The sequence below is a fragment of the Monodon monoceros genome, unplaced genomic scaffold (assembly GCF_005190385.1).
Source record: "Monodon monoceros isolate NGI ecotype Baffin Bay Population unplaced genomic scaffold, NGI_Narwhal_1 Super_Scaffold_6, whole genome shotgun sequence".
NCBI classification, from domain to species: domain Eukaryota; kingdom Metazoa; phylum Chordata; class Mammalia; order Artiodactyla; family Monodontidae; genus Monodon; species Monodon monoceros.
The window spans coordinates 5,592,088-5,614,514 of NW_021703783.1; the positions used below are offsets into that span (position 1 = coordinate 5,592,088).

General features: G+C 52.6%; 1 protein-coding gene across 5 annotated transcripts in view; it reads right to left on the reverse strand.

Moving 5' to 3' along the window:
• The window catches only part of VWF (von Willebrand factor), a 155,074-nt gene that overhangs the window by 61,787 nt on the left and 70,860 nt on the right, over positions 1 to 22,427 (reverse strand). For all 5 annotated transcript variants that reach the window (XR_003791012.1, XM_029204364.1, XM_029204363.1 and 2 more), the window contains 6 exons: positions 20,620 to 20,815; positions 19,729 to 19,944; positions 15,652 to 15,892; positions 9,835 to 9,929; positions 7,684 to 7,844; positions 134 to 237 (listed from right to left, as the gene is read on the reverse strand). Coding sequence is in view for 4 of the 5 variants with exons in the window: in XM_029204364.1 (XP_029060197.1) it covers positions 134 to 237; positions 7,684 to 7,844; positions 9,835 to 9,929; positions 15,652 to 15,892; positions 19,729 to 19,944; positions 20,620 to 20,815 (1,013 nt within the window). In the remaining variant the exon portion in view is untranslated. The remainder of the gene's footprint in view (positions 1 to 133; positions 238 to 7,683; positions 7,845 to 9,834; positions 9,930 to 15,651; positions 15,893 to 19,728; positions 19,945 to 20,619; positions 20,816 to 22,427) is intronic.

Genomic DNA, 22,427 nt, shown 5'->3' on the forward strand with positions numbered 1-22,427 from the left:
TGACAGATGGAGAAACAGAGGCACAGAGAAAAGGAAAGGAGCAGCCACGTTACCATGGGTGGGAGGGGAGCAAGTACCAGAGCAACACCCCACCCCCCGTCCCCAGCATCGCTGGAACCCTTCCCGGCCTCACCAAGTATTGCAGTCCACCTTCACCGTCTCTCCGGGGGTGTACTCTCTGCCCTGGTGGAAGCAGGGACACCTTTCCAGGGCCACACACCTGTTGTCCTGCCGGACCTAAGGGAAAGCGATCCAGGAGTCTTGGGGCCACAACGAGTGATCCAACAGCCGCGGCCAGAGGCGGCCCAGGGAGCCCATGCCCAGTCTGGGGCTGGAATCCCGCCTCTTGTCTACACTGGTCCCCCTGGCTCAGCTGAAGACACTCTGACCCCCTCCGCCCTCATACACTGCAGGGGCAGGAGCCCTGGGACCTGGTGGAGACTCTGATAACACATGTCAGAAGCCCTTGAGACATGCATCTCCTTAGACCCAATAATTCCTCCAGAGGACTTCTCCAAAGGTAATAGAGTTATAGGCAAAAACTAATGTACAATTATTTATCATTCCAAAATAAAAATGGAAGCAACTAAGTGTTCAACAATAGGAACGTGATTAAACCCATTAAGGAACCTCCAGGTGATGGTGTCCTGTGGAGCGCATTAAAATCTGAAAAGTTTTGAGAACTACTTATGCTGTTAATTTCTAAAACAAGGGAGAAAAAAAACTGTATACACATATGGTCCCAATGATTAATATATATATGCATATATTTCAAAAACAAAAAAGTCTTGAAGGAAATATATAAGTTGCCTCCAAAGGGCTTGGGAAGTGTAGAAGTTGCCTCTGGTGGGCTAGGATAAGGGAATCTTATTTTCTTTTTTGGTTTTAAATTTTTTTTCTGAATGTTCTTCATTGAGCATCTACTATGTTCTATAGCTGAAGAAAATGGATAATGTATTTAATAAAATGAATTAATTAGTGAACAATGCACTTAATGCCCTAGAGGTGAAAGTTGAATAGTGGCCACAGGCAGGGATGGACCAGAACCAGAGGCTGGGGGTTTTCAAGCCCCACGAGCACCCTTGTCACCCCGTCCCCTGACGGTCCAACACACCCTCACAGGGCCTGCCCTTCTTCCCCACCCCCCCACCAGTGAAGGAGTAACTATGTGACAAGTTATACTCCTCAGGGGTGCCGGGGCCAGGAGGAAAAGAACGAAGACCCGCTGGCCCCAGTGACCTTAGGGAGAGCTGGCCAAACCCACTCTGATCCCACATGTAGATCTGCTTCTGTCCCAACCCTAGGAGGCAGCCCTGGACGCCGGCTCTGCGTGACCCTGGGTGAAGGGACCACGGCACTCTGGTTCCAGAGCCACCCGAGGGGTGAGAAGCTGCTGGTCTGGGTGCCTTAGCATCTGTGCGATCCCGTCACTCTGCAGACAAGCCTGGGTTCCCTGGGCCTATAGCCAAACAAAGCCCTGGGACAGAGCGGTCTTGGGCTGAACAAAGACTAAACTCATGTGTGTGCATATGTATATGTATGCATGCAAGTGTGTGTGTGCATGCGTCTGTATTTGCATGCATGTGTTTGTGTGAGTTTGCGTGTGTGTGCATGCATGTGTATGTGTGGGTGCATGCGCGTGTGTGTGTGTTTGTGTGTTGGAAGGGGTGGAAAGAAGAACCTCCACGACTCAGCCACCAGCTTCATGCAGCCTCTGGAGTGTTCCCGAGTCCCCGAGGCCTAAGGGAAGGGGCAGGATGGGAGCCAGAGTGAGGAAGATGCAGGGGGACCACGCTCTAGGTGGCTCATACCTCCGGGGGCCACAATGTCCTTGGCAGACATCCAGCTTAGGCACCCAGGAAGGAGGATGGCAGCCCAGTGGGAACAGGGAGGATGGGAAACGTCCCTCCAGCCCAGTCTTCAAAAGCCTTGCAATCAGGCTTCACCCCCGCACCCCCCAAGCTTGTCATCTTTGATGTAAGTCCCAGACCCGCCACCTCGTGGCTACTCTGGGAATGACCGTGGCCTCCCTGTGGACCCCCGACTTGCTCGCCAGCCCGGGCTCCTGCAGTTAATGGAGACCAACCAGACAACGAGCCTCGTTATGGGAAACATTATGTGAGGCGAAACGATGCAGGATGGATTCCAGAAAGCGGCCCTGCTCACCTCCCCTGAGCGGAAGCAGGCTGCGGGGAGGGCTCCCAGGCCTCTTGGTCTGCGTGCTGCACGTTTTTACCTCTCTCCACGGTGGTCAACCCACTGACAAAAAGTCCTGCACTCCCAGGGCCCAGGTAACCCCTCGCCTGGGCCAGGGGTGAGTCCCAGGGAGCCCGGCCCTCTTCCAAGGGACAGAAAACTCAAATCCCAGTTTGGCCATGAAATAATACTGTCACCCCCTTCCGAGCTCTCACTGACAAACCACATGGCTCCTCTCTGCCCTGCTTATTTTAGTGAAAGGAGATGACTAATTGATGGATTATGATATTAAAATAGGACCTTGGTATCAAATGAGGACAGGGGCATGGGTTTAGACCTAGGTCAGAGGTGGAAGAAGCAAAGTGGAGCCTTAAAGGGAGACGAGAGGTTTCTCAGCAGGAGGCTCCCGACTTGGAACAGAAGATCAAATATCACCAGCCTAGCCAAAAGCACCCAGAGTCCTAAAGCGCTAAAGAATCCACAGAGATAGAAAGATAAAGACACAAGCAGGAGACGGACGGGATGGAGATGAGAACAGGTCCACGTGTAGGGTGGGCCAGTACAGCAGCCCCGAAGTGAATTTCGTGCAAGTCACTTACTTAAACTTCATGTTTGAAAAGAAGAGAACCATTCCTGCCTAGTGTTTTTCCCTTCAGGACACCAGAAGGATAATAAGATAAAGTTGACGAAAGTTGACGAATGTCCTTCAAGGACTTCAGAAGAAAACAGGCAGAAATAGCTGTCGCCATTGTTTATCAGCTCATGACACCTTGAGTAAGAGAGGCTCGTGCTGAGAGCACAGTCCTGCGTCTTGATCAGCAAGAAAAATTATGAAGTAGAAAAAAATTGGCATTGTTGCTCTTCTCTGAAAAGGCCCCATCTTCACCCCGCCATACTGACCCACTCTCCAGAATCTCTTATTGCCTTCCAGCTGTCCTCTGTTCTCCCCACCAATACTTCCAGCTCAATGCAGCTGCCTTCAACTAGATGTTTGCTAGAGGAAAGAATCTGATGAAATAACTCATGCTAAAGTGTGAATGACTTCCTATGAGGATTTATAAGGGAAGCTTTTTTTTAAAGTTGTTTTTTATTAACCAAACTAAATTCATACCTATTATATTTCAGTAAACCTGATTAGGTAACAAATCATAGGAAGTGCAGGAGATATCTTTGAGACGGGGGGCTTTCTTGGGCCTTTTAGAATTACGTCTCGTAGGATTTACAGTGCGCACATGAGAGGCCCTCTCTGGATGGGCCCCTGAGCCCAAGCCCTACCTTTCAAAAAGCAGCGCCAACCAAAGGGGAAAGGGGGGGAGGGATAAATTGGGAAATTGAGATTGACATATACACACTACTATAAATAAAATAGATAACTAATAAGGACCTACTGCATAGCACAGGGAGCTCTACTCAATACTCTGTGATGGCCTATATGGGGAAAGAATCTAAAAAAAGAGTGGATCTATGTACATGTATAACTGATCCCCTTTGCTGTACACCTGAAACTAACACAACATTGTAAATCAACTAGACTCCAATAAAAATTAATTAAAAAAAAAACACACACACACACAAAAAAAACCAAATAGTGCCAAAGGCTTTTCGGTCTTCATAGTGGGCCAGTGAGAAAACTGGGCCTCAAAGGACCAGGGAAATGAACACACATCTCAGCTGCTGAGAGCTTTTCCAGTACCAGCAGAACTGGGTACCAGTTTGGAAAATGTGACCGCTGGACTTCAGAGCGTAAGTGAGCATCTCCCAGACAGCGGTACTACACTGGGAGTCAGGAGGCCAGGATTTCCACTACACAGTTATGTGGCCTTGAATGGTTCTGTGTCCTTTCTCTCCTCGGTCTCCTTCTGTGTGCTCGGGGCGGGGCGGGGCGGGGGGGTGGGTGGTGGTTGTTGAAAGCGTGAGTCTTTAGGGCTCCTGGCTCTGCCTGGAGACAATTACAGCCCCGACTGGGAAGGAGTGAGCCGGGCGGTGGGTTGTGCTTTGCTGCCACCTCGTGGTGGAAGCAGGTAATAGTCTAATTTAAAGGCAGGAAGTGCATTCAAGGATTTTTTAACCGTAGAATAATACTTGGGAAATTTTCTAGTGCAACCCCTTCATTTTATTGATCTAGTGGGTCTTACATGTGGATCCTGAGGTCCAAAGAACTGCTCCCCAGTGTGCATTGACTTCCTATAGCATCTCTGCCCATAATATGGTTCATGCTTTTCCTCCATGAACTTCTTGTAACCGCGGTCATTAAACCACCACTTACGAAGCGACTTCCATGTACCCACCACTGTCACCTCCAACCCTCTCAAGAACCCTTCTGACCCAATTTTACAGGTCAGAAAAATAAAGACACAAAGATGTTAAGTGGCTCGCCACTCTGTTGAAGTAAACGTCAGGCGCCCAGATTCAAGCCTGGAAGCTCAGGGCAGCTTCTGCACCAACCACCCATCAGTGTGGTCAGAAAGCATCCTCACCCCTGGTCCTATGCAAGGAGACCTTGGCACCGGTGTCAGGAGCAGATGGAGTGAAGCAGAAAGCCTCTGATCTGAGCGGGTACCAGGCCCGGAACAAACTGCAAAGAGGGGGGTGGTCCCCAGGGCCAGTGCAGGTCTGTGAGGACGTGAGTGCAGCCGGGAGGGTAGCAGGTGTTTAGAAAATCACGTGCGACATATCCTGTCTGTTACTCATGTTTGCATGTCATTGCCTTTTGCTTCATTTTTCTGATAATTCACTTCTATTATATTTACAAAAGCTTTGGTCCACAACAGATTGGAAATTTATGAAAATGGGCCCTTCCTGGGTCTCTCCCATGGACCAGAGGAGGGGGCCGGCCCAGCCTCTGAGACAGCCTCGGTTATGGACGAAAACAACAACTGAAGCTATTCCCATGATCCCATAGCACTTTCTGGTTTTAAAAGTGCTTTCAGGGCTTCCCTGGTGGCACAGTGGTTGAGAATCTGCCTGCTATGCAGGGGACACGGGCTCGAGCCCTGGCCTGGGAGGATCCCACATGCCGCGGAGCAGCTAGGCCCGTGAGCCACAATTACTGAAGCCTACGCATCTGGAGCCTGTGCTCTGCAACAAGAGAGGCTGCGATAGTGAGACGCCCGCGCACCGCGATGAAGAGTGGCCCCCACTTGCCACAACTAGAGAAAGCCCCCGCGCAGAAACGAAGACCCAACACAGCAAAAATTAATTAATTAATTAATAAACTCCTACCCCCAACATCTTCTTTAAAAAAAAAAAAAAGTGCTTTCACATACGACTCCTTCAGGCCCATGTGTGAAGGCAGAGCAGGAATTCTGTGCCCATGTTGCAAATGAGGCAACTGAGGCTCAGCGAAAGTGAATGTGCGAAATCCAGGAGCCAGGAAGCGGTGCGGCCGGGCTGGGCCCTCGGGCCCCTGTTCCTACTCTCCCTGCTCCCTGTGGGTCTGCCCCCCAGGAAGGAGCTGCCCCCCCCGCCTCTCGAGTCCTCAGAACCCCTGACCTCTTCCCCCAAACCCTCAGTGACATGCCACAGCCTCCCACCTTCCACAGGGGATGGCCGACGAGACACACACCCTCGGAGGATGTCTGCACCCATGGGCCCAAACAGTGTTTTCCGCTCCTTTTCCTTTGCGTGGAGGCCAAGAACACGGGTCGCGGGCGGCAGCCAGCACACCGCGCACTTCGTAAATCACCCAGACATTCCTGCTCGCAGATCTGGCCTCCACGATTTGCATGTTAGCTGGCATCATAATGAAGCAGTTGTGAAAACAGCCCAGTCTCGTATGCCACAAGCCTCAAGTTCACAACCCCTGCGGTTGGGGTGAGAGACACCTTGTTAACATGACAGATGTTCAGAGACTGTCCTCGGGAGGCCAGAGGCTGCAGGAGTGCCCACGAGTCCCTAACGATGCGTCCTCATCCTGCATTCAAAGCCTCGCTCTCCATTTGGGACAATAATGCGATTATTGTGGTTACTAATATTTAAGCCTCTCTGTACTATTTCCTTCGTGGGGAAAAAACAAGTTCATTTGAAAGAGCCCCTGATGCTTCCAGTCTCCTGAGCGGCATCCCTCTTTTTGCCAGAGCTTTCTCTGATGTCGGGAGAATTTCTTCTCCAAGTATGGAGAAGGAACAGTCAAAATAAGAGGCCCTTGGGGTAAAAAAGAACAATATGGAAGTTTCCTCTCCACGCTCCTATTTCTTGTCTGAGTTTCCCCCTCCTTTATACCTCCTTCTGCTAAGGCACCAAACAAGATCTTCCAGTTTAGGGATGTTCCCTGGCCAATCTCTAGCTCCCCCGTTAGAAAAGATAGTTCTAGAATCCTCAGAGGCTAAGACAGAAGGGAGCACCCAGGGAGAATGGAAAACAGCTAGTCTGTCCGTCTCGGAGGAGAGAGGGTTGGAGGGAAAGAGAGAGACCGTGTGCCCTGCACACACCCCAGTCCGCAGCCTTCCTGAGAGCCGCTGGTGATGCATCTGAGTTTCCAGCTCCCACAGCCCAGGATACTGCCCCCAAGCCGAGGCCTGGGCATCATGAATGACCTTTACAGCCATTAAGAGGGCCATCTTGCCTCCCCCCACCAATTTTGGCCTCTAGGACCCTCACCCCAGCCCTCACTGCTCACGTTGGGTATGGGGAATTAGAGAAAGCAAGAAGACGGGATGCATTTGAAAAAAAATCCAGAAGTTGCATCCTTCAGGGTGACAAGAATAGTCTGTGTATATTTAATCCACAGATGTCCTAAGACTAGACTTGGGACAGAGCTAAGGGGGCCTGGGTGTGCTCAGGCCATTGCCACCACCAGGATGCGCTAGGAGCCAGGCGGCCGCAGACCAGCAGCTGGGGGACCACGAGGAAGGGCTGGCCGAGGGTGACGGTTGGCAGCCTCAGCCCCAGAGACACGGAATGTTAGGAGCTGACCAAGACCTCATGGCTCACCCTACAGATGAGGAAAGCAAGGCTCGGTGTGGGGAAGGGATTGGTGGGCCCGCGGCTTGCTGACGGCAGTGTCTTCTCTTGAGATACAGAGTTATACACATAAACGCAAATCATATGCAAAAATGTGTGCATGTGTGTGTGTGTGTGTGTGTGTGTGTGTGTGTGTGCGCGTGCATGTGTCTCCTCATCTTCATACAATGGCATGCAGCCCTTGGGAAAACTCTAGTGGCAATGCCCGGTAGCACTTTTAAGTATTTTCCAGAAATCCTTGCCTCGCCTCCTAGGGCACCGCTGTGCTAAGTTCTTGTATTTTTGTCAGCTCTCACCAAGATGAAGATCAACCCCAACTCTCCCATCGGCTGTCTCCCTGCCTCTGGCGGCTGACTCAGCCACAGAGGACTCACCCCTGCCCCCGCCTGCACCCCGTCTGCAGCCCCAGTGCCGTCCTTGTGGAGCTCTTGTTTCTTTCTCTCTCTGCCTCTGCAGCCCACCTCACTGTCCCCTGCCCGCGGGAACCCGGCAGGTCTCCATCCCTCTGCGGCTTGGGTGGCTTACCATGCCCGGGGGGCAGAGGCAGCCGGACACGCAGCCCATGCTCACGCACTCCAGGTCGTAGTTCTGGCAGGTTTTGGCGCACTCCAGCCCTTCAGCCCTCGGGTTGTCAGCAGGACACACCAGCTTGACCATGGGGGGCTGACAGGACAGGCTTCTTTTGCCTTGGAGTCAGGAAAACCAAAGAGACGATCATTGAAGGGGTGAATGGATCTGCCGTCTACGCTGTCCTTTGCCCCCTGCGTGCAGTCACTCAACCCCAGAGGCTCAGACTGCCCACGCCCTGGGACAAGGCACTGCTGGACCTCCGGCTGGGTCCGGAATGGCAGCCTCATCTACTCATCTGAGCTCTGACCTCTTCCTACACTGAAGACGCCTCTGCCGAGCTCAGCATCCCCCTAAGGGCCCCCGGTCCTCATCCCCTTTGACCCTGCGTTGTTGCCTGCTGCACTGAATCAGGACGCGCTGCAGAAACGTCCAGAGCCAGGCTTTAAGGGACCTGGGTGTGGGTGCTTAAAAGGAACCTTTGCTCCAACACATTTAATTTTAAATTCCTAAAATTAATTAAATCACAACAACTTTAAAGGGGACTTTGCTCACGTGGCATCCTCTGCCCAGCCCCTGGCCATCCCAGCCGCTCTATTTAAACCTGTAACACTCCATCCCTGGACACTCCTACACTCCCTGCTTTGTCATTCTCCTCGCTCTGACATCACCATTTGAATGCTATTTATTTTCCTTCTTTGTTGACTGCTCACCCGCATCCCACCCACACACTAGAACACAGGCTCCGTGCAGGCAGGGGGTTTTGTCGCTTTGTTCACTGTTCTATCTCCTGGCAATTAGTAGGTATCACTGTGTTGACTGAGTAAATGATGACAGCAGGTAACTGACACAGCACCTGTGTTTCAAAAACCCTGATGCACTGAATAGCATTTGTATCTTACATGCATATATAGCATGTAGTAGCTCTTATGGACAAGAAAGTCAGAATTCCCAGCCTTGTTTTTATATGGAAACTTTTGTTGGGAAACTGAAACCCTAAGAGGTTTAATGGTTTTCCAAATGGCACAGAATTCTAGGAGTTTCCTGACTTTGAAAAAAAAAACCTTCCTGTCACTAGTCTAGAAGACTCTGGGCAAAAGAAGCATCAGACCTGAGAGACAGAACGCAACAGAGAGGGGTGGAGTGTAGGAAAAAAACGTTACAATGAGAGAGAGCAGGAAGAAGAAAGAGGCAGAGGGATGAGTGACCTTGAGGTCTGCTATGGACTGAATGTTTGTATCCCCCCAAAATTCACATGGGGAAATCCTAACCCCCAAAGGTGATGCTATTAAGAGGTGAGGTTTGGGGCAGGTGATTGGGTCATGAAGGTGGAGCCCTCAGGAATGGGATTAGCCTCCTTAGAGGACACCCCACGGAGTTCCCTTGCCCCTTCCACCAGGTGAGCACACAGCGAGGACCCAGAGGTGGGCCCTCAGCTGGCCATGCGGACATCCTGTTCTTGGACTCCCCACCAGGACCAGCCGGAAAACAAAAGCAGGCACAGAGCTGTGTCACTGGGAGAGAGGGGGCCTTAGGAAAGTGAGAGGTAGGGAGAAGACGTCAAGCTGGAGGCTGAAAATAGCCCATTTATCTGCCTAAGGGCATCTCGCTCCCTCCTACCAGGAGGGTCCTTTCTAAGCAAGGATGTTGGGTCCTTCTGACCCACAAACGTGGAATATGGTCCCACCAGGTCTCCCTCCTGTGCCTTGTCCTTGAACAGCGCTGCATCTATTAGGACCTTCAAACTGAGGGCACCGAGTCCAAACTCCTCTGTCTCAAATCCATCAGAGAAGCTTTCTAAAGAGGTGTTCCGGTCACCGTGTCCCTCGGTAAAATGAGGCCATGAAGGACCACTGTACCCACAGCTGCTCCCTGGGTTAAGTTCGCCATGGGCAGAAGAGAGATCTCCCTGGTCCATCCTGCAGGCAATTCAGTCTTTCCCCATCACAAAATTAAACTCTTCCTGCCTCAACAACTGGGATGTGTACATGCAAAGGCACCTCCAGGCCTGGAAGTCACACACACAAACGCGTGCCTGAACGCAGCCAGCTCCCTCACCCACACCACCTGAGCAGAGGGAGAGGAGAGCCCGTTGCGGGTGGTACTCACTGCGGTGGGACAGGGGGCTGCCGAGGACCGAGTCGGGCAGCAGGCTCCCCGGGGCTCCACTCGTGGAGCAGTGCATGAAGCCATCCTCACAGTAGCTGCAGAGAGGGGGTCACAGCCTGACTTAGAGGGATTCCCCACCTCCCGCAGGGCGCTCTGCCCCCTCCGGCCGGGCCGCCATCCCATAACCTGGCTGGAACGCAGCTGCTAAGGCCACCAGTGACCGCCACGCCACTGGACCCAGTGCAGCTGTCTTCACTTTTCTCACTTCATCTCCTTCCACGTTAGTCAGCCCTGTCACCTGCTCCATCCTTCTACAAAAAGAAAACAAAACATCCCTCCTGGTTTTCCTCCCACTTTGCTGGTTGCTCGTGTCAGGCTCACTGTAGTTCCGCCCCTGCGGACTCATCCAGCCCCTCTCTCCTCCTCCTGCTGTGTGTGCCATTTGCAAGTCCAGCCCCAACTACAGAGAGGACTCACAGATTCACAGCAGCAGCTCCGATCTCTCCGTTGAACTTAAGATCCACGTATTCAAATGCTTATGTGATAACCACCTGTGTGGCTCAGTGTGCCCAAAACTGAGCTCACTATCCCCCCTCCAAAGCCAATTCTCCGGGGGCTTGGATCCTTCGAATGAAACCACCATCCATCTAGTTTCACAAACCGGAAACCCAGGGCTCAGCCCTGACACTGCCTTCTCCCCACCCGCTACACTCTATGCATCCCCAAGCCCTGGGCTTGGTGGCTTGAAGCTGGAAGCCACACCCACCTCCATCTCCACTGCTGAGCCCCACCCCCATCACCTGGATGGTGCAGAAGCCTTCCGACTGATGTCCTGCATCTCTCCTCACCTCCCTCCAAAACACATACCTCATGGCAGCCCAAGTATCTTTGCAAAACCCAAATCTGATTATGTCACATTCCTGCTTGGAATCCTTCAACAGCTTCCCTTCAACAGGCTTTAGGAATGAAGGTCAAACCGCTCCCATGGCCTCCCAGGCTCCACACGGTCTGAGCCCTGCTACCCATCCCCCATCCATCCCCCTGGCCTTCTTTTCATCCTGAAGGTGCATTGCCCCACTCAAATGCAAACGCTCCTGCACACACTGTTTCCTCTGACCTGACATCACTTACACACACACACACACACACACACACACACACACACACACAAAACCGCCTTTGTCCGCCCCCCATTTCAAGCTTTCATAGACCACATACTTTGCTTCCTACCACACTTGTAACTTTACATGCATTTGAGTTATTATTTGGTTAACATCTCTCTCTGCCACTGGACTATAAGATCCAAGAGGGTAGGGACTTCCCTGGCAGTCCAGTGGTTAAGACACCGAGCTTCCACTGCAGGGGGAGTAGGTTCGATCTCTGGTCAGGGAACTAAGATCCCGTATGCCTATTGGCGTGGCCAAAAAATAGAAAATAAAAAGATCCAAGAGGGTAGAAGCCATGGAAGATTGTCCCTCACTCCTCACCACCGTAAACAAGGCTGTGATTGACATCTTCATACATGTACCCTACGTGAAGACCTCTAATATATATGCCCAGGTGCGACTACCAGGTGTGGATGTCCAATTCGCATAAACTGTGCCCCTGGCTCTCTCAGGTACAACTGGACTTGGGTTTTAGGGGAGCAAAGCACCTTCAGGATTCAAAGGAAGCCAGGGCATTGGAGAGGGCACAGGTAGCAGAGGTCAGATCCCTTGGGGCCTGGGAGGCCGTGGGAGGGATTTGACCTTCATCCTAAGGCCTGTTGAGGGGAAGGTTTGGAAGGATTCCAAGCAGGAATGTGACATAATCACATTGAGATTTTGAAACAATCCTGGGAGTATGTGAACAAGTCTGTGTCCACCAGGAGCAGGTCAGGGGCCCCACGTCCCATGGCCCTGCCAACACTTGGCATTATTCAGATTTCAATTTTTCCCAGTGAAACAGATACGCAGTAACGTTTATTGCTTCATTTTGTGTTTCGCTGATTATAATGATTTTGAACATTTTTAACGTGACTGCTGTTCAATCAGCATTTGTTGAATGAACAAGGGAATCAGCCTTTCCCTCCCTGGGCACATGCAGATTCTGCACTTCTGGTTTTTAACTAACACCTGGCTTAAAAAGATCCTTCCCCCAAATGCCATGTTCTATCTATCATTTGGACATGAACAAAAAGCTTAATTTTACTTTAAAAAAAAAAAAAAGAAAGAAAACCTTGCAGGTAGGTTAAAAGTCAACTCCTGGCTCACAGCTGGCCTACCTGGAGTGAGCACTCCACTGCGACGGCTGTTTGGATACCACACGAATGGTCTGGAGAAACCTCCAGGTCACGTGTGCTTGCACCTTCCTACCACCTTTCCATGGGCATCACTAACACCTGCCCCAGCTGTGCTGATTCTTCAGTGTGTTGTCAGAAGAATAAAAATAAAAATAGAACCCTGGTGATCCAGTGGTTAAGAATCCAGCTTCCAATGCGGGGGACGCAGGTCCAATCCATGGTCGGGGAACTGGGATCCCACATGCTGCGGGGCAACTAAGCCCGCTCACCACAACTACTGAGCCCACGCGCACTGGAGACCACGTGCCACAACTAGAGAGAAGCCCGTGTGCCGCCACCAAGACTTAACACAGCCAAATAAATTAATTAATTAAAAAGAATAAAAATAAATAGCCACAGACAAGTCCTGAGTTCCCGCTGGCTCACATTCTCCCTGAAATCCAATTTTCTAAATGAAGTGGAGAAACAGATGATCTATAGCTTTCAGCCCTGGTGCCTGAAGGGGAGGCTGGGAAGAGGAGGTGGTCATGGAGAGGCCACTGATGCCCAAACCCTGAGAAGAGCCTGAAGCCAGGGCTACCCCCTGGCCCTCTGCCCACCCAGGAGCTGCTGTCCCCCACAACCTTCCTTGTGCTTCCGATATGGTAAAATTGGTTATTTTTACCAATACCAGCTGCATTGCTGTCCTCAGAGTCACCCCAGCCCCCTACCCTCTGTCTTCTTTCCTCACCACACTATGAAACAAGGGGGCCACTGTGACCTTCTGATCGCCATATTCAACAGCCTCTTCTTCGTGTAACATGAAGAGTTCAAGGGTCCCTGGGTTCCAGCCACTTGCTGGATGATTTGGGAAAGTGATAATCTCTCTAAGCCTCCAATTCCTTACTAAAAAAGCAAGTCCTGCTTGCCTAAAGTGTTGTTTCAAGGCCCCAGAGAGAAACACCTTGAATATTATAGCTTGACAACTATGGTAAAACAACCACTGGGCTAAGGCCAAATGCCCAGGCCAACAGAAGATGGTACGACTCCCCTGTTCCCTTCATGTCCATGATATGGGCCTCTCCTGGTTCTGCCCTTTCCGCTGGCCTTTTTTCTTTGTCCTCTCTCATGGGATCCCCTTTCTCCTCCCCTGGTCCTCTGAACGTTCTCACATCTTTGGTCTTCCCCTCTTAGAAGCCTAGCTACTCTCACGGCTGTCACTGGTACCTCCAGCCCCAATCTCTTACTCAAGCTCCAAACCCATAATTCCAGCCATCGGTTCCACTCATTCACCAAGATGCCCTCTTGGTCACTCAAAGTCATCGAGGCCAAAACTGAACTCATTATCTTCCCTCCACCTACAAAGAGCCCTCTTGCAGGTCTTGGTCTCGCTGTTCCCCCAAGCATTCAAGTTCAGAACGCTGGGGCCACCTTCAGTACACCCCCTCCTCCTCCCAAACACCCCACTGGTCTGTTTACCTTCCCGGCATCTCTAGCTCCTGACCCCCTCCGTCTTTGCTGCTATTACTTGGCCCAGGGCCTTACCTTCCGACTAGACTATGTCAACCTCTTCCCACAACTGACCTCATAACTCATGCAGCTTCCAGAACCTACTCCCTAAAACTACACCTTGACCCTATTTCCTCTCTGCTCAAACCCTCCGAGGTCCCATGGCCGACTGCTCAAGCATCAGCCCTCACCTTATCTTCCACAGACCGACCCCTGATGCTGGTCCCAACTTCCCCCCGTCTTATCTCTCCCTCGCGCTCACGTGTGTCCCCAGAGGCCTTACCTTGGTGACCGATGAGTATATGCCTTGTGCATTTTAGTCCCTGGACCGCTGCTCCACCCCTAAAACCCTCCACCTTTTTTTTTTTTTTTTTTTTTGCGGCACGCGGGCCTCTCACTGTTGTGGCCTCTCCCGTTGCGGAGCACAGGCTCCGGACGCGCAGGCTCAGCGGCCATGGCTCACGGGCCCAGCCGCTCCGTGGCACGTGGGATCTTCCCGGACCGGGGCACGAACCCGTGTCCCCTGCATCGGCAGGCGGACTCTCAACCACTGCGCCACCAGGGAAGCCCCTCAACCCCACTTCTGCCAGTAGAATCCTCCTCAAACTCAAAAGTTACCTCCTGCATTGAGTCTTCCCCAATTTCCTCCCAACGGAAGAGATCCTTCCCTTTTCTGAACGAGCAGGGGTTTTTATGGTTCTGATAGGGCAAGTCTACCAAATATAGTTATTTCATCTCAGTAAACATGAATGGTACCTACTTTGTATCAGAACGGTTAGCTACTAGGGATCAGGGCCTAAGATACAGTCCCTACTCTTTAGGAGGTCACAGTCTAGAGGGGAGATTTAACACATTTTTGCATAAATCCAGGCCCAATGACCATAACTGTTTTAATACAAGTGTAAACAACCCACTTTGGATATAGGAGATTGGGAAGGATGGCAAATTAATCTCAATGGAGTGATGAGAAAAAGCTTCATACCAAATGCAACGTGCAGACCCTGACTGGATCTTGACTTGGACAAACCAATTGTAAAAAGACATTTTGGGACAATCAGGAAAAAGTGAACATGGATTGAATATTAGATGTTATGAAGGAATGATTGTTAATGGTTAGGTTAATAATGGTATTGTAGTTAGATTTATTGTTTTTAAGTGTTTCTCTGTTGGAAATACATACTGAAGTATTTTCAGATGAAATGAAATAATATCTGAGGTTTTCTTTAAATTATTCCAGCCAAAAAGGGGAGGAAGGGATAGATCAAATCAGAGTGGCAAAGTGGTGATAATTATGGAGGCTGGGGCTGGATGCATTAGGACCCCTTACACTATTCTCTCCAGTTTGATGTCTGAAATTTTCCATAATCAGCACATTTCAACTGGTTTCCCTCGTAGATTGTCCGCTTCTCTGGGGCCCATCCTGTGTCTGGTTCATCTTTAGGTTACAATCTCTAGCCCAGCACTGGGACAGAACTGGTGCCAATGAGGTGTTTATAAATGTTCTGTTACAAATTTCTTCTGCGACCGTGACAGCCCTGCTGAAACTGACCATGACCAAGGGCCTGGGTGAAGGACAGCAGGAAGCGTGCATGACCTGGAGCTGTTTTTCGGGAAAAGCATGAAGCAAGTCAGGACGGTGATGCACCCTTGAGGCAATGCTGCTACGGTATGTCTTCTCCTGGCTCGAGTGCTTCAGCCTGAGAACACCGACAGGAGGCTGAAGGGGAGCGGGGCAAGGAGAACTCCCATCTTTTGTTCTAGAAAAGGGAAGCTGAGCCCTAGTGCAGAGAAATGGGCTCCACACGTGACAGCTGGCTTACTGTTCATCACTTACTTCTGCCGCCAGCCTGGAGCTCCAGTGCCCTGCACAGCAAGGCAGTCGGAAGACCTGGGTGAAATCTCAGCTCTGCTCCCGACTTGCTGTGCAATGCTGGACGGGCACTGCCTGTCCTGGGCGTCAGTTTACCCATCCATGAAATGAAGGACATGGAGGAACGTTTCCCTGCCCCCGCCGTTCCCGAGGTCCCCAGTCCCACTGCTCGACTTACCACATGGTGTGATGGTCCGAGAAGACGTCTTCGGGCTGGAAGATCTCGCCGTCGTAGTAACAGGGGCACTGGGCCTTGGGCACACAGGCCCCGGTCTCATCCAGGTAGAGCCCCAGCGGGCAGAAGCAGCCCTCCAGGCAGACCTCAGTGCATTCCTCGTCCGGGTAAGAGAGGGAGCGGCAGGTGAGGTTGCAGGGGCTCCCACACTGCAGGTACACCTGGCCTCGTGGGCAGCTCAGCGCTGAGGAGAGAGGGCGGGGGAAGGACAGCCTCAGTGGAAGCATTAAGATGACCAGGACTGTGGTTCTAGGACCGGGGGTGCCACCCCTTGCCGCTGGGACCCCCAGTCATATCCGTACAGTCACTGCTTCTCTTCCCACTGTGAGCAAAAGTGTGTTTTTATTTTCACGAACGTCTGTTCTAATCACGGACGTACACGTTTTCTCCTCTGCTTAACCAGGGGCACCATGCTTTGGTCATCTCTGAATTCTCAAAGCCTGGGACATAGTAGAAATCCTGGTGGATTTTAGGGCTGTAAATATTCAAAAGGACTGGCAGGGATGGGCAAGGGCATTTCTTCCCTGATGATAATAACAATAACAGCTCCCTTAACTGAGCACCTACTGAACACCCTGCTCTTCACCGTGGGTTTTATGCCTTGGCTGCCTCTCAGTGCATTAGATCTCACAACCCCCCCCCCCCAGAGGTAAGAAACCTGAAACTTAACTTAGTGACTCATCAGGGTCACGCCTCCCAGGTAGAGGCCGAGGCAGGATTTGAACCCAGCTCTCTGTGACCCCAAAGCTCACGCTCTTAACCATTATGCTCTAGAAAGGAAATGGTCCCCTAGGAACCAGGCTTTGGGGACGTGACGGTCACAGAGAGCAGGGACACCCTTAGACCTGCCCCAGCCACGCATGCAGCGTCCACCTACCCACAGCCCTCACCCCACCCCCCGGCCTCCCACACAGAAACGGCACAACAGACACAGGCTGACAGGAAGCACGGCAACGCGGCAAAGCAGCTAAGGAGTGAGTAGGCGCCGGATCCCCAATTCCTGGGTTCAAGTCCCAGTGCCACCTCTAGTTAGCACTGTCCTCTCTGGAATATAAAAATAACGTCCACCTGGGTCGCTATGAAGGTTAAGTGAGCGTAGAGCCCAGCCTGGCAGGGGGTGAATGTTTGCTGCTTTATGGCCCTTGTGATAACAGGGGAAATGCAGTCCCAGCTCCACAGGCTCCAGACAAAGGTCCTCTCCTAAGAGGACCCAGCATTCAGCCCACTCTGCACTCATGGCCCTCTCGCGAGCGCCCTGATGATGGAATTCTTTACTGGGGGGTGGGGGGTGTTGGGGGAGGCCCTAGGCTCTTTCACAACACTTTCTCGTTGCTGATCAGCTGTCGTCCAAGAAATGAGAATCTCACTGGGGACACTCCTCCCGGGACCATTAGAACCCTTCCCCTCCCTGTCAGAAGCCATTTCTACAGCAGAAACCCTCTGGCTGTGTTCCACAGGAGCTGGAAAGGGAAAGCCTGGCCATGAACCTCAGAAACGGCCAAGCCCTGCAACCTCCCTGCCTACAACTGCTCCGGGGGTGGTGTTTGAGGGGAGGGGTTTTAACCATATGAGACACAGGCTTTTCTCTGAACCAGCGGAGAGGCTGGGTCATTGGATGAACATTTAGAGCTAAGGCAGATCATAAAGATGGGAATCCCATCCAATCCATTGAGCCTACGCCTAAAAGGGCAATTTCCCCCACCCAGGAGGAGCAGGAAGGCTTTTCTCTCTGCGGAGCTGGCCCGGAGCTGTGTTAAATTGCTCCTTCTTCCCCAGAGGTAAAGTGCATCGGTTTAGCAGATGTTGGCTATGTGTCCACAGCGTGGCAGGGGCTCTGCTAGGCTGGGGGATGCAGAGACAGTAAGACTTGGTCCCTGCCTGCCGGCCAGAGTCCCGTGGTCTTGTCTTTCCAAAGGAAGCATAACCAGTTTACAAGGAAAAACATGTGTTGTGGGCTTCCTTGGTGGCGCAGTGGTTGAGAGTCCGCCTGCCGATGCAGGGGACGCGGGTTCGTGCCCCGGTCTGGGAGGATCCCACGTGCCGCGGAGCGGCTGGGCCCGTGAGCCATGGCCGCTGAGCCTGCGCGACCGGAGCCTGTGCTCCGCAACGGGAGAGGCCACAACAGTGAGAGGCCCGCGTACCGCAAAAAAAACAAAAAAACAAAACATGTGTTGTGCTTCTCCGGACTCTCCTCACAGCACCCTGCAAAGCAGCTACGCAATCAGGCCTTGCTCCAGGAGTGTCCCCCAGTGAGTGCGGCCTCTTCTTGGGGATGCAGTTAATGGTTTAGGGAGTCTGTTCATTGCTCAGGAAGGGAACATGAGGTGCAGGATGAAGGTAGGAACCCAGGCATCCCGCCTACCTTCCTCCGGTCTCAGAGGGACAACCCGTGACCACCTGGCTGGTTTTCACTGGTTCAACTCATAGAGACAGACTCCTCTTGTCCTTAAAAGTCTCCAGGGACAGGTCCTTCCCACCACCCACACTTCCTGCCTCAGGAGCCAGGAAACTCTAAACAAAGCTCAGCGCCTGCTGCTGCGGGGTCAGCTCACCCCCTCTTGTTCTGTTCTGGGTGGAGGTTAAGAACAGCTGCTCCTGAAGTTTAAAGAATATTTCGGTAAGCCCTCAGCATGCTGGGAAACTGTCCTAAATCAGGAACCCCCGGATGCTGTAGCACAGGGATAATGCATAATTTCTAACGTTGGGGGACAACCAAAGCACAGTCACAGACAGACGCCACTTACTCCAAACTACGCCCCCAATTTCTGAACAGCAAGTGCTGATAAGGGTTTTTGGAGGGTGAAGTAAAGCGCTCGAAGCAAGTTACCCAGAGAGGTCCCAGCCTCAGTTCTCCCAGCTGCTGGCCCGTGACCCCATGACGCCCCAGGGCTAGAGGGACAGGGGCACAACCTCACACATCTAAACACTTGTTCCGTTTCGTCCTTACTTTGTCTCTGCTTCTTGTTTTTATAAGGTGGCTTAGACTCAAATCATAAGTTGGCTCATTTGACCCCAAACAGTGACACTTCTAGAGCCCCTAAACCTAAACTTCTCTTCAAATACATGATTTTGAGACCTTTTACCGTTTCTTGTAGTTCCTATTTTCCTGCTCTGTCAGAACCACTGACATTTTAGTCTCCAAACGCATCTACTTCGCCCTATAAATCACAGTATCCACTAGACCTTATCCTCCTTGAATGCCTTCACTTCTACGCATCCCAACTATTATTCCACCAACAGAAACAACATTTTTGTCAAGAAAGTGCCTTTTAAAAGCCTGGTCAAGGGCACCGCCTCCAGAAAGCCTTGCTTGGTTACCCCGACCTTAACCTACTAATTCTCTTGCTCAGTGTGACAGGCACCTAGTAGGGAGGCAGCTTCCATCTGTGCCTCAAAAAGGAAGGTCGAGGCCCTGAAGCACTGCTACAGCCTCACCACGCAGGGCACTCGGCAAATGTTCCCAGAGCGACAGTAACAACCAACCAGGGACCAGAGTGTGGGGCAGATACCAACTCCGGTGCCAGGCAGCTAACAGCGCAGGGTGGGCCTCTCACGTCGTCTGGGGACAAGGATGTTGTTCTGCTTTATATGACTCGCAGTGCTGGAGACGTGGGCGGGGGCTTGCCCCGACGGTTTGCCTGAAGTTACAAGCAGAGAATTGGTACCTGCATCTCCCATCACTTCCTCAGATCCTCCAGGGATGCAGGGACCCACTGACTCCTCAACCCGGCCCTACATGCATCCCACGCTAGGTGGCAGCAACCACAGGAAATCTCTACCAGGCAGGGACGCCAAGGTTCTAGGCCCCCAGGTAGGGGGTCAACCTGCCCTCCAGGTACAGGTCCGTCCCCATCGCCCTGTCCTTCGGGGAGATGAGAATCGAGAGGAGACGGGAGGGGATGCCCTGGGCCCGTTCAGACAGCGCTCTGAACAGGACCAGCGCGGAGGCCGCAGGGCATCCGAGCGGATCCCGCTAGGTGGCGTGGCGTTGGAAGGGCGGCGGGCGGGGAGAGCACTCACCGCAGAAGCTGGGCTCCCGCCAGCCGATGCGCACGCCTCTCCGGGCACAGGCCGCCGCGTAGTTGGCCACCGCGTCGCACAGGCAGTCTCTGCCGTTGGTGCAGGAGCACACGTCGTAGCGGCAGTTCTGCAGGTAGGGCAGCGGGCCCACGGCGCCGTGGCAGGCCTTGAACTTGGGCGACGTCAGGATGGCGCAGGACTCGTCCGCGAATCTGGCTGTGGGGAGAGGAGCGGCGTGGTCTGAGGCGGCCGCAGGCGATGCGCGCGCGCACCCCAGGGTCACCGGCTCCGGCTGGAAATCCCCGTCCCCGCCCCTCCCTCGCTGCAGCAGCGGTAAAAACAAATTCTCTCAGGTCTGGGAATCATGGCGATTTTTCTTCCGCAACCAGTCTACTTTCCTGATGGCTTAAATACATAATCAACCACATTTCCTAGGGAGAAACGGTTCCCTGATGAGTAAGAGGGTAAGAGGGGGCAGTCGATGTAGGCCTGAGGACGCTACCGCAGACGAATCTGCGCATGGCCAGCCCCGTGCATCTATCTTACGATAATTTAATTGCTGCTCCAAGAGACCGAGAGCGTCCAGGGGAAGAACTACGGGCTACTCTTTTCTTTCCCAGGGTGTGGCCCACGGAGGGTGCTCAATAAAGAGATTTTGAAGAATAAATGATCCAGATGAAGATCATCAAATGCTGATGGTGAAAACAAAGACCCACCTCCCCCAACGGTGGGCGCACCATCCACGGAATGCACCGGAACCCGGGGGAATCTCAGGGTTCTGGGGGCGCGCCTGCCCCTCCCCTCCCCCGTGGTGGGCGCACCGTCCACGGAATGCACTGGAACCCGAGGGAGCTCGGGGCTCCGGGGGCCCCCAGTCCAGGTCTCACATACTCAGGCGCGGGTTGAGGCTGCAGGGGTCGCTGGGCTGCTTCTGCAGGTCCTCGCAGTCCGCACGCAGCTTCCAGGAGTTTCCGAAGTGCTCCACCAGGGGCTCCGCCAGGCCCGCGGGCGTCAGGAAGTCGTCCCCCTGGTTGCCGTTGTAATTCCCGCACAGGCCGCACGTCCTCCCCGAGTAGACCGGGGACAGCTGCGGGAGACAGACCACCTTGGAGCAGCCGCCAAAGCAGCCACAGCTTCCTTGCTCTCATGAGATGGTTTTCATCAAAACCGATCCCCAGGTGAAAAATAAATATGAATTTAATAAACCACAGCTAAGCCCTAGGCTGCAAAAGAAAATAAAACAGGAACTGCAGTATCTTTACCGGCAGCTCCGTGCCCCCTCTTAGATCCTTTGAGTCAGAGACCTGTCCTGCAGGAAAGGGTTTAGAGATTATCCTGTCACTTAAAGACAGGGACACAGAGAGGGACAGCAACTTGCCTGAGGTCACAGAGCTGCGACCAGTGGATGGGCGGAGCTCCATCACCCTGCCTGTCAGAGGAGATGCCCAGGGGCATGGAGTGCAAAGCCAGCGCCCCTTTCTTGCACACTTATCTCTGCCACACACATGGGCGAAGCAGGCTGAGCTGTTATGGTGCAACTCTTCTTAGAACATACATTGGGTGACAAAGAAAAACACCTTCCTAACTTCTTTTTATTTTTTTTAAATTTATTTATTTTATTTATTTATTTTTTTGGCTGCATGGGGTCTTCGTTGTTGTGCACAGGCTTTCCCTAGTTGCGGCGAGCAGGGCCTACTCTTCATTACAGTGCACGGGCTTCTCATTCTTCCTGGACCAGGGCTCGAACCCGTGTCCCCTGCATTGGCAGGCGGATTCTTAAACACTCAGCCACCGTCCCCCTTCCTAACTTCTTGATTTTGACTTGGCCACTGAGCATCACTGAGGAAAAAAGGCCCCGAGCCAAGAGGACCCCGGGGGTTGTGATCATGATCAGAGGAGGTAGGGTCAGCGAGGACCCGAGGGCAGCCTGCGAGGGTGAGCAGGGGGGGATGCAGGCCACCGGCACGTGGCTTGTTCTCCTGCTTCTGAGTCCGGGATGCACATTCAGGAACGTTTTGGGGAGTCAAGCCTGTCTCTCACACGGTACAGCCGGGGGCATCTGCTGGTGTCTATTGAGGGGGGTCCTGGTTCAAACTGGAGCAGAAGCTGGGAGCCCAGGGCCCTGACTCTTGCTCTGCAATTTACCAGGGTTAAACTGTGGCTGCGGAACCTCCCTGTGTCCTGATGCCTGCTCGGGCCGGGCTCTGTGAGGTCATCTCCTGGAGCCCCTTCCAGCTCTGACTTGACAAGATGCAGGATCAACAATCTAGTGAGGGTCCCGAACCCACATAAATCGAACCCAAGTAAATATCATTCATAAGAAAGAGGATGGAGTGGCGTTTCCTCGTTTGCTTGACAAGTAGCAAGTGTTGGCGCGTCAGGCCCCAGCCCTCCCCTGACCTCGCAATGAAAACGTCAATCCTCCCCACCTAGCACTTCCTGCCCCTCCTCTGCTTGCCCTCTCTCTCCCTGCCAGGATTTATCACCTTCTAACACGTGACACAGTTTCCTTGTTGGTCTGCTTACTGTGCGTCTCCCCCCCGTTAGAATTTAAACTAAACGAAGCCAGGATTCTGGTCCGCTTTGTTTCACTGTTGGACCTCGGCCACCAGTTCGGTGCGTGGATGGTTGAACAGTGTCTGGACGGATTCGTGAGTGAGCGAGGCTCCCCTCTGGACGCCGACACCCAAGGCCAGCCC